The 14676-nt window shown below is 47.5% G+C and overlaps 1 protein-coding gene across 1 annotated transcript in view; it reads left to right on the top strand.

Moving 5' to 3' along the window:
- The window catches only part of LOC115467297 (la-related protein 4B-like), a 123891-nt gene that overhangs the window by 104295 nt on the left and 4920 nt on the right, over positions 1-14676 (top strand). Inside the window, exon 5 of the mRNA XM_030199190.1 lies at positions 5409-5514. Coding sequence (XP_030055050.1) covers positions 5409-5514 — 106 coding nt within the window. The remainder of the gene's footprint in view (positions 1-5408; positions 5515-14676) is intronic.

The raw sequence follows: 14676 nt of genomic DNA, 5'->3' as shown, positions 1-14676 counted from the left end.
ATTTAAGCCACATTGAGCCTGCAAATAGGTGGGAAAATGTGGGATACAAATGCAGCAAATAAATAAATACAATTATTTTAACCTAGCTGATAAAATCTTCTTTTGAAAACTTAACACCTGTCATCTGAAGTACCTGATGTTTTTGGTGGCAGTAACTTCAGATTGTAGAGTGAGTGAGCTCTCCAGGCCTTAATTAACTGATTCACCTTGATTTTATACCAATAGTGGTTCTATGCACTCTTCCAAAATTCCTTCCTAAAATAGTGTCAGAGTTCTATCTGAATCAGTCTATTATCCTACCAATTTTTTGTAAGACCACATGCCCACAAATGTGAAAGATCAATACACACATTGGATTGCAGGAGAGCCTTGGCCTGTCTGCAGCAGAATAAACACTAAAGTAAGTCCACCCAGCTTTTTGTTTCCTTTGGATGGATGGAGGCTGCTGTTGGCGCAAACATACTCTCCAGTTAGCTAGCAAACTGCATTTGCTTAATGTATACCCAAGCAAATCTGACTCTCAAGGGTCATATCACAGCTCATAATGTCTGAGTTACTGCAGCTTAGGTAGCTTACTTGAGGCCAGCCTCTGAAGAAGAAATTTGCAGAGCTTCAACATCGACTTCTGTCTATATCTCACTATTGCTTAGAGTAGAACTGCCACATCATAGTAGGTTTGGCCAGACAGTCCTCCAAAATCTATTTGGGGATAAATCCAACTTCCCCCCCTACCCTTCACCCCATTTCTTTCAGTTTCAGGCTGCCTTTCAAAAAGAGAGAGAGAAGAGAAAAAATAAATAAATCTGTTCATGTGTCTGTTGCAACACACATTTCTCTTCCCATTTTTCATTGAAGACAGCCTGTAGCCACTGGCCTCATGTTATGAGGACTGAGTATTTTGCTTGTCCTCTGTGAATACCAAGTTGCTTGTTTTTTATGTGGACAGCAGGCTACAAATCCTCATATACTGCCCCTCCCCCAGGAGTTATATAAGCAAGTGGTGCATATACACAGTAAGCCTGCTCCAAAGTTCTAGAAACATAATCTCAGATAGTGTTCCGATGCTGGTCTCTGTCAGTGAAATCACCCATGTTGTGAGGACTTTTATCATGCTGTCTATGGAGAATACCTGGTACGGGTAAGTAATGTGATTTTCTGGAGAACATGTCATGCAGGTTAGGGAAGAATGTGTTTGAAATTGATTCTTTGCTATGTGTGGAATAGTCATTTAAAAATAGACCTCTGACAGAGCAGTTGATGCGGGATAGGGAAACGCTATTCCTCCCTATTCCTTGCCAAACAGGAATATTATTCTCAATTAACCAATTCTCTTGGCTCCAACCCTCGTCGCCTCTTCGCCACCCTCAACTCCCTACTTAAAATACCCTCCGCTCCCACCCCCACCCCCCTCTCTCTCTCTCCTCAAACACTAGCTGACTACTTTCGCGATAAAGTGCAGAAGATAAACCTTGAATTCACTTCCAAGCCTCCTCCTCCCTGTGACTTCTTAACCCACTCCCTCAACCAACCTAACCTGGCCTCCTTCTCCTCCTTCCCTGAGATCACCGAAGAGGAAACTGCTCGCCTTCTTTCTTCCTCTAAGTGCACCACCTGTTCCTCTGATCCCATTCCCACCAATCTGCTTACCAACATCTCTCCTACAGTTAACCCCTCAATCTGTCACATCCTCAACCTCTCTCTCTCCACTGCCACTGTCCCTGACACCTTCAAGCACGCTGTAGTCACACCACTTCTCAAAAAACCATCACTTGACCCCACCTGTCCCTCCAACTACCGCCCCATCTCTCTTCTACCCTTCCTCTCCAAATTACTTGAACGTGCTGTCCACAGCCGCTGCCTTGACTTCCTCTCCTCTCAGGCTGTCCTTGACCCGCTTCAATCCAGCTTTCACCCACTACACTCAACAGAAACAGCACTCTCTAAAGTCTGCAATGACCTGTTCCTTGCCAAATCCAAAGGTCACTATTCCATCCTCATCCTCCTCAACCTATCTGCCGCCTTTGACACCGTCAATCATAATTTACTTCTTGACACACTGTCCTCATTTGGGTTCCAGGGCTCCGTCCTCTCCTGGTTCTCCTCGTATCTTTCCCAACGCACCTTCAGAGTATTTTCTAATGGCTCTTCTTCCACCCCCGTCCCGCTCTCTGTTGGGGTCCCTCAAGGATCTGTCCTTGGACCGCTTCTTTTCTCCATATACACCTCTTCCCTGGGCTCGTTGATCTCATCACATGGTTTCCAGTACCATCTCTATGCTGATGATACCCAGCTTTACCTCTCCACTCCCGACATCACAGTTGAAACCCAGGTCAAAGTTTCAGCCTGCCTTTCAGACATCGCTGCCTGGATGTCCAACCGGCATCTGAAACTGAACATGGCAAAGACTGAGCTCCTAGTCTTTCCACCCAAACCCTCTTCTCCTCTTCCCCCACTTTCTGTCTGTTGACAACGCCCTCATCCTCCCCATCTCTTCAGCCTGCAATCTCGGAGTCATTTTTGACTCCTCCCTCTCCTTCTCTGCCCATATCCAGCAGACAGCTAAGACCTGTCGCTTCTTCCTCTATAATATTAGCAAAATTCGCCCATTCCTCTCTGAACAGACCTCCCGAACCCTCGTCCACTCGCTCGTTACCTCTCGTCTTGACTATTGCAACCTTCTCCTCGCTGGCCTCCCGCTTAGCCACCTATCCCCCCTTCAATCTGTCCAAAATTCCGCCGCACGTCTTATCTACCGTGTGAACCGATACTCTCATATCACCCCTTCTCCTCAAGTCGCTTCACTGGCTCCCGATCCGCTACCATATACAGTTCAAGCTTCTCCTATTGACCTTCAAGTGCACTCAATCTGCAGCCCCCCATTACCTCTCTATCCTCCTCTCCCCATATGTTCCCACCCGTAACCCCCGCTCTCAGGACAAATCACTCCTTTCTGTACCCTTCTCCACCACCGCTAACTCCAGACTCCGCCCCTTCTGCCTCGCATCACCTTATGCCTGGAACAGACTTCCTGAGCCCATGCGCCCTCCCTGCCCATTTTCAAGTCCTTACTCAAGGCCCATCTCTTCTCCCTTGCTTTTGGTGCCTAACCACCTTCCCATTCCTGATACCTACACTGACTACCTTTAGATTGTAAGCTCTCTTGAGCAGGGACTGTCCTTCCCCATGTTTAAACTTGACAAGCGCTGCATAACCCTGGCAGCGCTATAGAAATGCTAAGTAGTAGTAGTAGTAGTAGTATATGGTGATAGAGGAACTATTCATTCAGACACAGGGTATTGAATCCCAAATATCTGTTGGATGGATTAATACAAAGTTTACAGACTCTACAAAAACAAAATAAATCACAGGACTAGACTGTTCCTTTGAGGGCTTGAGTCACTTTTAAACAGCCAGTTGACGCCACCACATGATTCCTCCTTTAAAAAAAAATGTTTGACTTATCTAAAACAGAATCTCATAGACTTAAACATTTTGATGATGATGATAGTACAACTTCTAAATGGGTTCCCTGCTTTTCTTCTCCAACTTCATTGCCTATACAAGTAGCCCCACCTCCCATGATACCACATTTTTAACTGTTGTAATAACATATAGCCTGGTTTCCTACTAATTCTAGTAGTACTACTACTACTACAACTACTACTTGACATTTCTAAAGTGCTACTAGGGTTATGCAGTGCTGTACAATTTAACATAGAAGGACAGTCCCTGCTCAAAGGAGCTTACAATCTAAAGGACAAATGTACAGTATGTGGTTTCCTACTAATTCTAGTAGTATGTGTGTTTTTTTCCAATACCTGTATTATTAGGCAGAGTCATTAAACTTCCAAGAGTAAAGGTAAGTAACTAGCCTTATAAAGTATAGGTTCTTATCTGGGAGTGGATTAAGTCATTTATTTTTTTATCCTTACTAAAGATGAGCTTAATGCCATATCTTTACATAATAAGATTTTAAGATCTTCTGGATGATTCAGATACTGATCTGTTATCTATAACCAAAACCTGGCTATATGCTGAGGATCTGGCAGCACAATATGGTATAGGTCATTGGGAGGGGGGGATTCATGAGGTAGCATTAGGGCTTTAAGCCATGTTAATTGGCCCTAAGATGACTTAAAAACAGCCCTAACGCTGCTTTTCTAAAAATATCAGTGATATTTGTTGTGATAGGTTAGTGAGTAATGAGATGCAAAATATGCAAATGCATGTTTTGCATCTCATGTGAAAACCCTAATGTGACATGCTAATACACCACAAGTTGCATTAGGGCCAACAAAGCATGGTAAAATAATCTCAGCTCTTTGCTGGGGTTATTTTACTATCAGAGAGCATCAGGCCACAAAACTCTGGGTCTCCCCCCCCCCCCCCCCCCCCGGTAATGGCTACCTTTACCGGTCATTGGAGGTCTATGGGGGAGGTAAAGAGGGTGGTCATCCAGGGGCTTAGGAACAATGTCCAATTGCTCCTGGCCACTACAAGTGCCATCCTCCAAATGTCACCCCTAGCGATAGTCTTGCGCAACTACCTCTAGGGATATTTCCATATAAAAAAATATTTCCCCTAACGGTAATTACACTATTTGGAGGATAGCACCCAGAGTAGGCAGGAGCAATTGGGCATGGCTCCTACCTTAAGAGCCCCCAGATCACCCTTGAATGACCCTCCCCCCCCCCCCCGACTCCCCCCAGACCAGCAATGACCAGTAAGATAGCCACTATGGAGGGATGAGTGGGCTTTGCCGGGGGAGAACCTTACATCAGGGTGAGGTCCCAGAGCTACAGACTGGGAGAGTTAGGTTGCAGCATCAGATAAATGAAACAGTATGAATACTTACAGACAATTTAAATAGTACTTAGCCAGTTAAGTTTTCAGGATATCTGTACATTAGAGATTTGCATGCTCTACCCCCATTGCATGCTGGTTTATTGTATGCATATTTGTTGCAGATAATGACTGAGGATTCCTCAGGACAGTTTCAGAAACTACTGTCCTCAGGCAAGATATTGAGTTTTTGATTGTGTTTGTGTGTTAATAGACGTCAAAGATACTACTGGGTGTGGGCAACAGAGATCTCCTTCCTGGTTAAATGCTTTCTTAATAGGCTGAAAACAGTCTAGTTTTTACTCTTATGAAAGTAGTATCTGTGCCCAATGTTTTTACTTTTCTTTTAGCCAACTTTGAGCCAGATGAGCTAATGGTTTTCTCCAGTTTCTGCTAGGGAAAATGCTTTACTCCTTTTGTAATAAAATCTTCTTTTTACTTTTCTAAAATTGAAAATCAGTTTTCTTCATGAAAGTGAAGGTCAATTTATTTTGCAGATGTACTTGTTAATGTTTGTCTGTGTTCAGCTCCATTATGATTGGTTATTTTGTTTTTGTTTTTTACAGCGAGTGCAAGATTTTGAATAAACCACAAGAGCCACCAAATATGGATAGGCTTTCTGCCACGCTTGTTACTGCTAGCAAATCTGTGCAAGTCAATGGGGCTGCCACAGTAAGTTATCAGCTTAATTGCTTTTGGCCAGTGGCGTACCGAGGACAGGGCAGTGGGGGTGGTCCGCCCCGGTTGCACGCTGCAGGAGGGGTGCAGGGAGCAGCTGTCGGCTTCGCTGGTTCCCTGCTTCCTCTGCTGTTACTTCCTGTTCCAGGGCAGAGGGTGCAGGGAACCAGCGGAGCCGACAGCCACGCGGCTGCTCCCAGCACCCCAGCAGGTAAGAAGAATGTACCCCGGGGGGGGGGGGGGGGGTGCACAACGGTGATCCACTCCAGGTGGCAGCCGACCAAGGAACGCCACTGCTTTTGGCTTATCTTTTCTTTAAAAAAAATTATTTAATATAATTTCTTTTATACTGCCAGCATGCCTGAAAGCTGTTGAAGTGGTGTACAGTGAGATACAATAGATATTTTTCTGTTCCTGGAGGGCTGACAATCTGAGTTTTGTACCTGAGGCAGTGGAGGGTTATGTGACATCTCATCTCAAAATGCAACTTTTGTGATCATAATGAGATGGAAGCTTGAGCGGTGCAGGAACCAAAAACAGTTAAGAACCCTGCTGCAGCTAAAAGCTAGCAGTAGGTGCGCCCCAGGACATTATGTGCCAAAAAATATATACTGTAAAATAATTTAAAACCCTGCTTCCATAGCGTCCTCTCCGATCAATCCAGAGACTTGTGGGTTATGCCCCTCCTCTAGCAGGTTAGATAGAGAGAACTCCGAAGTTTCCCTCTAGAGGGCATGTGCAGCCTTCCTTACTTTAGTATTCTCTCTATCTAGCAGGTAGAAGGAACATACTGTGCAGCTCTGTGTTCCAAAGCTCCTATCCCGTTCCCTCGGGGGTGTTGAGCTATTGATGGGGTTTGAGGTGCGGATGCACATTTGGGATACACCTGGTGGTGCCAGGTCCCTACCCTTTTCCCCCTGTCAGATGGACAAATCTCTAGAAAGGTAGTCTCCTGCCTCTTTAAAAAAAAAAAAAAGTTACCTTTCATAGACGGCATTGCCCTACAAGAAGCACTGAGATTTTAAGTGCTGGAAAGACTTCCGTTCAGTATTACATCGAACGTGAGCAGGGCTGACAAGGTGCTGTAAGTAAAATTTGGTTTTTACTATGTCTGTTCCGTCGGAGTCTGTGAAGCGCTGGTCGCACTGCGGGGCTCTTAGGTCAGCGTCGGGGGTTTGCAAGTCTTGCTCAGCAGGGTTAGGAAAGGCCGGTTCTGAAGTGGAGGAACGCGAGTTGGGCCCCGATGTGGTGCAGCGAAACGAGACAGGTTTAGTGGGAAGCGTTGGCCTCGGGTCGGCGCATGCCTCCGCTAGCGCCATTTTTTCTGTCAGGCCTGAGAAGCCAGAGACCGCAAAAGCGACGGAGACTGGAGGCGCGGTTGGAGATAGTAGCGCGGGTGCGGGGTCTGAAGCGCCAGTTTTGGCGGGGTTTTCTCTGGCGTTCGTTTTACTAATGCACGAGGCTTTCTTGCTGCGTTCTGAGGGAGAACGGCAGCCAGCGGCCATTTTAAACTCTCCGGTGGGGTCGGAGGCGCAGCCGGTTCTACAGCAGGCTAAAAGGTCTCGTATGGAGTTTGAGCAACCCATGGCCAATGATTCGGCTCTCTCGGATTTTGAAGGTGACATGGGGTCATCGGAGTCAGGTCCAGAGGCCCTGGAGGACGGAGAGCTCCCTGCAGCGGAGGGTGATGATCCTACTGTGGCGAGGCTCTTCAGGAGAGAGGAGCTCCATACTTTTATAGTGCAGGCACTGCAAATTTTAAATCTCTCGGCTCCAGAACCTTCGGTTCCGGTCACGGTTAGTGCGTCAATAATGTCAGGCACTAGAGCCCCCCCCCACCCCCCTCGAAAGCTTTTTATATTCATGAGGCTATGCAGGTCCTAATTTGTGCTCAATGGGAAACCCCTGAGCTACTCTGAGGGTGACTCGGGCTATGGACAAGCTGTGTCCGGTACGCCAGGAAGATTTGGAGTCCTTGAGGCTTACGGTGGTAGATTCACTGATTACGGCTGTTACCAAAAAGACCGCTTTACCAGTAGAGGGTGGAGCGGCTCTTAGGGACCCACAAGAGAAGAAGCTCGAGGCGTCGATAAAGTCTTCATTTGAAGTGGCCGCTTTGACTTTGCAGGCTTCAGTATGTGGTTCGTATGTTGCTAGGGCGTGCCTCTCTTGGGTACAGAAAGCGGCGTCGCTGGAGGACCTAATTATTATTATTATTATTATTTGTAGCATTTGAGTATCTTCCTCTTCTGGAGTCGGGTTTGGCATATTTGGCTGATCTCCTGTATGATATCCTGAGAGCTTCCGCTAAGGGAGTTTCTTTGGCAGTATCGGCTAGGCGCTGGATTTGGTTGAGGCATTGGGCCGCTGATCTTCCTTCTAAATCCCGATTAGCATGGTTGCCTTTTAAAGGTAGACTGTTGTTTGGTCAGGAACTAGAACAGATTGTTAAGGACCTGGGGGAGTCCAAGGGTCGTCTTCCTGAGGATAAATCTAAAAGCCAAGCGAGAACTTTCCGTCCACGTTTTAAGGAAGCAAAGAAATATAGACCTGATAGGGTTGGGGACTTTTCTAGGCCCCGTTTTTTGCAGAAACAGCAGCAGCCCTTTCATCAGGAGCGTAGAATTCCGCAGGCAGCTACCAGAGGTCAACCTGGAGCCAGAGGTCCACAATGATGGGGCCCTGGTCCAGTCCTCTCCACCGATAGGAGGACGGCTGTCCAACTTTGAAGAAGAATGGGCCAGGGTAACTACAGACGAATGGGTGCTGAGTATTATACGAGAGGGGTACAAGCTGGAATTTGCGCGCTCTCTCGCAGACCGTTTTCTCGAGTCTCCATGCAAGTCGGAGATAAAGACTGCAGCGTTGAAGGCTACCTTAGCAGAGTTACTTCGTCTGGAGGCAGTAGTTATGGTGTCGGCAGACAAGGTGGGTCAAGGCCGCTACTCGATTTACTTTGTAGTGCCAAAGAAAGAAAAGGCCTTCCGTCCGGTGTTAGATCTCAAAGCGGTCAACAAGGCCCTCACGGTGCGGCACTTCAGGATGGAAACTCTTCGGTCGGTGCTGGCTGCGGTCCAGCCCGGAGAGTTCTTGACAGCTCTCGATCTAAAGGAGCCTACTTGCATATTCCCATCTGGCCTCCTCATCAAAAATTTCTTAGGTTCACAATTTTAGGACAGCATTTCCAATTCAGAGCTATGCCATTCGGGCTGGCTACAGCTCCTCGCACGTTCTCCAAAGTGATGGTAGTCGTGGCGGCTTATTTAAGGACCAGGGGATTGCAAGTTCACCCTTATCTCGACAACTGGTTGATCCGGGCCCCTTCTTACGCAGAGAGTGTGCAAGCCACTGAGCAGGTGATAACTCTTTTGCAGTCGTTGGGTTGGGTGATAAATTTTCAGAAAAGCCATCTCGTACCCACTCAGACTTTGGAATATTTAGGAGTGAGATTGGATACGGCCCAGGGCAGAGTATTTCTACCGGATCAGTGTCGCTTCAAATTGGAGAAGCAAGTGTCTTCCATTCTTCAGAGTCCGGCACCAACGGCCTGGGATTATGTTCAGCTTCTGGGACGCTAGAGGTTGTCCCGTGGGCTCTGAGTCTTATGTGTCCTCTCCAATGGCATCTTCTCAGTCAGTGGTCTCCTCTTTCCGAGGATTACTCAGTTCGACTTCCATGTTCTCCGCAAGCTCGTTTTGCTCTCCGATGGTGGCTCAGGTCGGACAGTTTACTTCGGGGAATGCCTCTGCATATACCCGACTGGTGTGTAGTGATGACGGACGCCAGTCTGTCGGGTTGGGGAGCTCATTGTCTCGGGCATTCTGCGCAGGGAACTTGGTTGGTACAGGAGGCAAAGTTGCAGATCAATCTGCTCGAACTTTGAGCAATCCGGTTGGCCCTTGTGGTGTTCGAGAAGTTTCTAGACGGTCAGCCAGTACGAGTCCTCTCTGACAATGCGATGGCGGTGGCGTATGTCAGTCGGCAGGGGGGGACGAGAAGCGCTCCTCTGGTGAAGGAGGCAGCGCTCCAGGGTCTGTCCGTCTCCCTCCCTCCCGAGTTCCGGGATCCCCAGCCCGCCCGCCCTCCCGAGTTCCAAGATCCCCTTCCCTCCCACCCGCCCTCCCGAGTTCCGAGATCCCCTTCCCTCCCTCTGAGTTCTAAGTAATTTTACCTAGTCGGGGCAGCAGCAGAAGCGAAAACCATGTAGCCTCGGCACGTCATTCTTTCCTGTTCTGCTTTTCTCAGCTCTGGTCCTGCCCTCCTTGTCGGCTCCTGTACCAGCTACTCCAGAAAGCAGTCCTTGATTTCATCAAGAAATTTTACCTCCCTAGCATGTCCTGATGTTTCATTTACTCAGTCAATATTGGGGTAATTGAAATCATCCATTATTATTGTGTTGCCCAGTTTGTTAGCCTCCCTAATTTCTGATAACATTTCTGCATTGGGGTGCCCCTGTTGCAGGATCATCTAGAAGTAAGACGATCTTGGATTCTTTACAGGTAGAAGTGTTTCAGCAAATGGGATTCTTTACAGGAAGAAGTGTTCCAGCAAATGGTAATGGATTGCATGCAGGATGGGGTGTGTATGAACAACTTGGAAAGCTAAAGGTGGACAAAGCCATGGGGCCGGATGGGATCCACCCCAGAATACTGAGGGAGCTCAGAGAGGTTCTGGCGGGTCCTCTTAAAGATTTGTTTAATAAATCCTTGGAGACGGGAGAGGTTCCGAGGGATTGGAGAACGGCGGAGGTGGTCCCTCTTCACAAAAGTGATGATAGGGAAGAAGCTGGAAACTACAGGCCGGTAAGCCTCACTTCGGTTATTGGAAAAGTAATGGAAGCCATGCTGAAGGAAAGGATAGTGAATTTCCTGGAAGCCAATAAGTTGCAAGATCCGAGACAACATGGTTTCACCAGAGGGAAATCGTGCCAAACGAATCTCATTGAATTCTTTGACTGGGTGACAGGAGAATTAAATCAAGGACGTGCTATGGACGTCATCTACTTAGATTTCAGCAAGGCTTTTGACACGGTTCCCCACAGGAGGCTCTTGAATAAACTAGAAGGGCTGAAGATAGGACCCGAAGTGGTGAACTGGATTAGGAACTGGTTGATGGACTGACGCCAGAGGGTGGTGGAAAATGGAGTTCGCTCGGAGGAGGGAAAGGTGAGTAGTGGAGTGCCTCAGGGATCGGTGCTGGGGCCCATTCTGTTCAATATATTTGTGAGTGACATTGCCGAAGGGTTAGAAGGTAAAGTTTGCCTTTTTGCGGATGACACCAAGATTTGCAACAGAGTGGACACCCCGGAGGGAGTGGAAAACATGAAAAAAGATCTGAAGAAGCTGGAAGAATGGTCTAACGTTTGGCAATTAAAATTCAATGCGAAGAAATGCAAAGTGAAGCACTTAGGGAGTAGAAATCCAAGGGAGGCGTATGTGTTAGGTGGGGAGAGCCTGATAGACACGGACGGGGAGAGGGATCTTGGGGTGATAGTATCTGAGGACCTGAAGGCGATGAAACAGTGCGACAAGGCGGTGGCCGTAGCGAGAAGGTTGCTAGGCTGTATAGAGAGAGGTGTGACCAGCAGAAGAAAGGAGGTTTTAATGCCCCTGTATAAGACGTTGGTGAGGCCCCACCTGGAGTATTGTGTTCAGTTTTGGAGGCCGTACCTTGCGAAGGATGTTAAAAAAATGGAAGCGGTGCAAAGAAAAGCTACGAGGATGGTATGGGAGTTGCGTTCCAAGACGTATGAAGAGAGACTTGCTGACCTGAACATGTATACTCTGGAGGAAAGGAGGAACAGGGGTGATATGATACAGACGTTCAAATATTTGAAAGGTATTAATCCGCAAACGAATCTTTTCCGGAGCTGGGAAGGCGGTAGAACGAGAGGACATGAAATGAGATTGAAGGGGGGCAGACTCAGGAAAGATGTCAGGAAGTATTTCTTCACAGAGAGGGTGGTGAACGCTTGGAATGCCCTCCCGCGGGAGGTGGTGGAGATGAAAATGGTAACGGAATTCAAACATGCGTGGGATAGGCATAAAGGAATCCTGTGCAGAAGGAATGGATCCACAGAAGCTTAGCTGAAATTGGGTGGCGGGGTGAAGAGGGGTTGGTGGTTGAGAGGCTAGGATAGGGGAGGGCAGACTTATACGGGGTCTGTGCCGAAGCCGGTGATGGGAGGCGGGACTGGTGGTTGGGAGGCGGGAAATACTGCTGGACAGACTTATACGGTCTGTGCCCTGAAAAAGACAGGTACAAATCAAGGTAAGGTATACACATATATCGTGGGCAGACTAGATGGACCGTGCAGGTCTTTTTCTGCCGTCATCTACTATGTTACTGTGTCAGTGGGCGGAGAATCGGTTGCCTCAGTTGTCAGCGGCTCACATAGCAGGTACCTTAAATGTTCAGGCTGACTTTCTCAGTCGGAACTGCTTGGATGCAGGAGAGTGGGTTCTGTCCCCGTCTGCCTTTCGTCAGATTTTGGATCGGTGGGGACAGCTGGTGATGGATCTGATGGCTCGCTCCTCCAACGCCAAGGTAGCCCGCTTTTTCAGCAGGGCCAGAGAGTTCGGTTCCGAAGGGGTGGACGCTCTCCTTCAGCAGTGGCCGTTGGAGCTTCTCTACGACTTTCCTCTGTGGCCGATGATCGGTCGGACTGTGGGCAGGATAGCTCGGCATCCAGGACCTGTGATTCTAGTGGCCCTGGACTGGCCAAGGCGTCCTTGGTATGCGGATATGATTCGGCTTCTAATCGACGAGCCGCTCCATCTAGCTCATCTGCCGGATCTTCTCTTCCAGGGTCCAGTGGATAGGCAGGACTCCGCTCACTTTCGGCTTACGGCCTGGCTATTGAAAGGTCACGTCTGAGACAGAAAGGTTATCCAGAGGAAGTTATTACCACTATGTTGCATACGCGTAAGCGATCTACATTGGCGGCGCGTGCGAGAGTTTGGAGAACCTTTGTTTCCTGGTGTGAGGTGGCTGGAGTTTCTCCGCAGACGGCTCCCCTAGGCTCTATTTTAGCATTTTTACAACAGGGTATGGACAAACAGTTGTCGCTTAACACTCTGAAGCTGCAGGTTGCGGCTTTAGCCTGCTTCAGAGGCCGGTTGGGAAAGCATTCCTTGGCCTCTCATGCAGATGTGGTGCGCTTTTTGCGGGGAGTAGGTCAGTTGAGGCCGCCTCGAGTTCCGGTGGTACCAGCGTGGAGTTTGAATTTGGTCCTGCGGGGGTTGCAACAGCCTCCGTTTCAGCCGCTCAAGAAGTCTTCTTTGAAGGATGTCACGTTGAAGACCGTCTTTCTTGTGGCCATGGCTTCCGCTAGATGGGTGTTGGAGATTCAGGCGCTATCATGCAGGAATCCCTTTCTTCGTTTTTCGGAAGCAAGAGTTTCGGTTAGGACAGTTCCCTCTTTTATGCCTAAAGTGGTTACGTGTTTTCATCTTAGCCAGGAGGTGGTGCTACCATCTTTCAGGAGGGAAGATTATCTTGAAGATTTTCAAGCTCTCTGTTGTCTGGATGTTCGGAGAGCTTTGTGTGCTTACCTGGAGGCAACTAATTAATTTAGGAAGTCAGATCATCTCTTCGTTCTGTTTGCAGGAGGAAAGAAGGGCAATATGACCTCTAAGGCGACCATTGCTAGGTGGCTTAAGGAGATGATTTCCTCGGCATACCTTTTGATGGGGATGTCTTCTCCGCTAAGCATAAAGGCACATTCCACAAGAGCGCAGGCGTCGTTGTTTGCAGTCTCGTCTGGTGCCGTGGGAAGATATCTCGAGGGCAACGACTTGGTTGTCGGTGCATACATTCTCAAAACATTATCGGATTGATGTCGCAGCGCGTCAAGAGGCGATATTTGGGGCTTCGGTGTTGGCAGCCGGTGTAGTTCGGTCCCACCCTGGCTGAGGATTGCTTTGATACATCCCACAAGTCTCTGAATTGATCTGAGAGGACGCTATGGAAGATAAAATTATGTCTTACCTGATAATTTTCTTTCCATTAGTCCTTCAGATCAATCCAGAGTCCCTTCTTGTAATGCGAACTCGTGATTTCAGATACGTTTATTCTAGTCAGTTGGTTCTGTTCACGTTCTTGTTTTCGTTGAACGGTTGCTAGGTTTTGTGGATTTCCACTTTAGCTTTATTCTTTTCACTTTTAGCAGCATGGAGAATTCTCCCAGGTTATGCTGCTGTTATAGAGGCAGGAGACTGTATATGGTTCGTTTGCTACTGCTTTGGTATCGTGTATACTGAAGTTAGGAAAGCTGCACATGCCCTCTTGAGGGAAACTTCGGAGTTCTCTCTATCTAACCTGCTAGAGGAGGGGCATAACCCACAAGTCTCTGGATTGATCTGAAGGACTAGTAGAAAGAAAATTATCAGGTAAGACATAATTTTACCATAGTAGAATCTGAGTAACAAATGTAGGGAATTCTCATCCCAGTCCTCAGGACACACCAAGCCAGTCAGATTTCTGGTTACTTGCAATGAATAAGCATGAGAGAGATGTGCATGCAAATTTCTCATGCATATTCATTGTAGATATTTTGAAAACCAGACTGGCTTGGTGTGTCCCAAGGATTGGGTTGGAGAACCTCTGTTCTAAAAGTGTGGCTCATTTCTGTATGTAGGATTTCATATATCCATGCATTTTGACATAGTGTGAGTTAGATGCATGGATTGACATTAGGCTGGTGATAGAGGGATGGACATGAAGGATATCTACAAGTGTATATAGCTGGATCTACATGTGCAGGTGTGTACACATAAGTCAGTGAATGTGTGTGACGTCAAGTGTAGTGAATTGTTTGAATTAACTGAGTACAGTGAATGGATATAGTATGTTTGATTGGGTGGAAGTTATCTTGTAGCAGTTTGCATAGATCTGTGTGTGCTTGTCCATGGATGTGTCAGAGTGTGTGGAATGCATGGATGGAGGGTAGGTTGCTGCATCTGAGGACTGTGGATAGGGGTTTGTGTGTGGTGTTTATAAATGATTGCCTGTCTGTGCTGGTGTGGATTTGGCTGCTTATGTGTGATTGAGATTACATATGCACCCACAATCCCATACATGCACATGGTTGCTGTGAAATTCCACTATAAAAAAAAACTGAACATTTTGCTGGGTACAGAATTAATAACCTAGATC

This window comes from Microcaecilia unicolor, chromosome 1 (genome assembly GCF_901765095.1).
Source record: "Microcaecilia unicolor chromosome 1, aMicUni1.1, whole genome shotgun sequence".
Lineage (NCBI taxonomy): Eukaryota > Metazoa > Chordata > Amphibia > Gymnophiona > Siphonopidae > Microcaecilia > Microcaecilia unicolor.
This window is presented reverse-complemented; position numbering and strand designations above follow the sequence as displayed.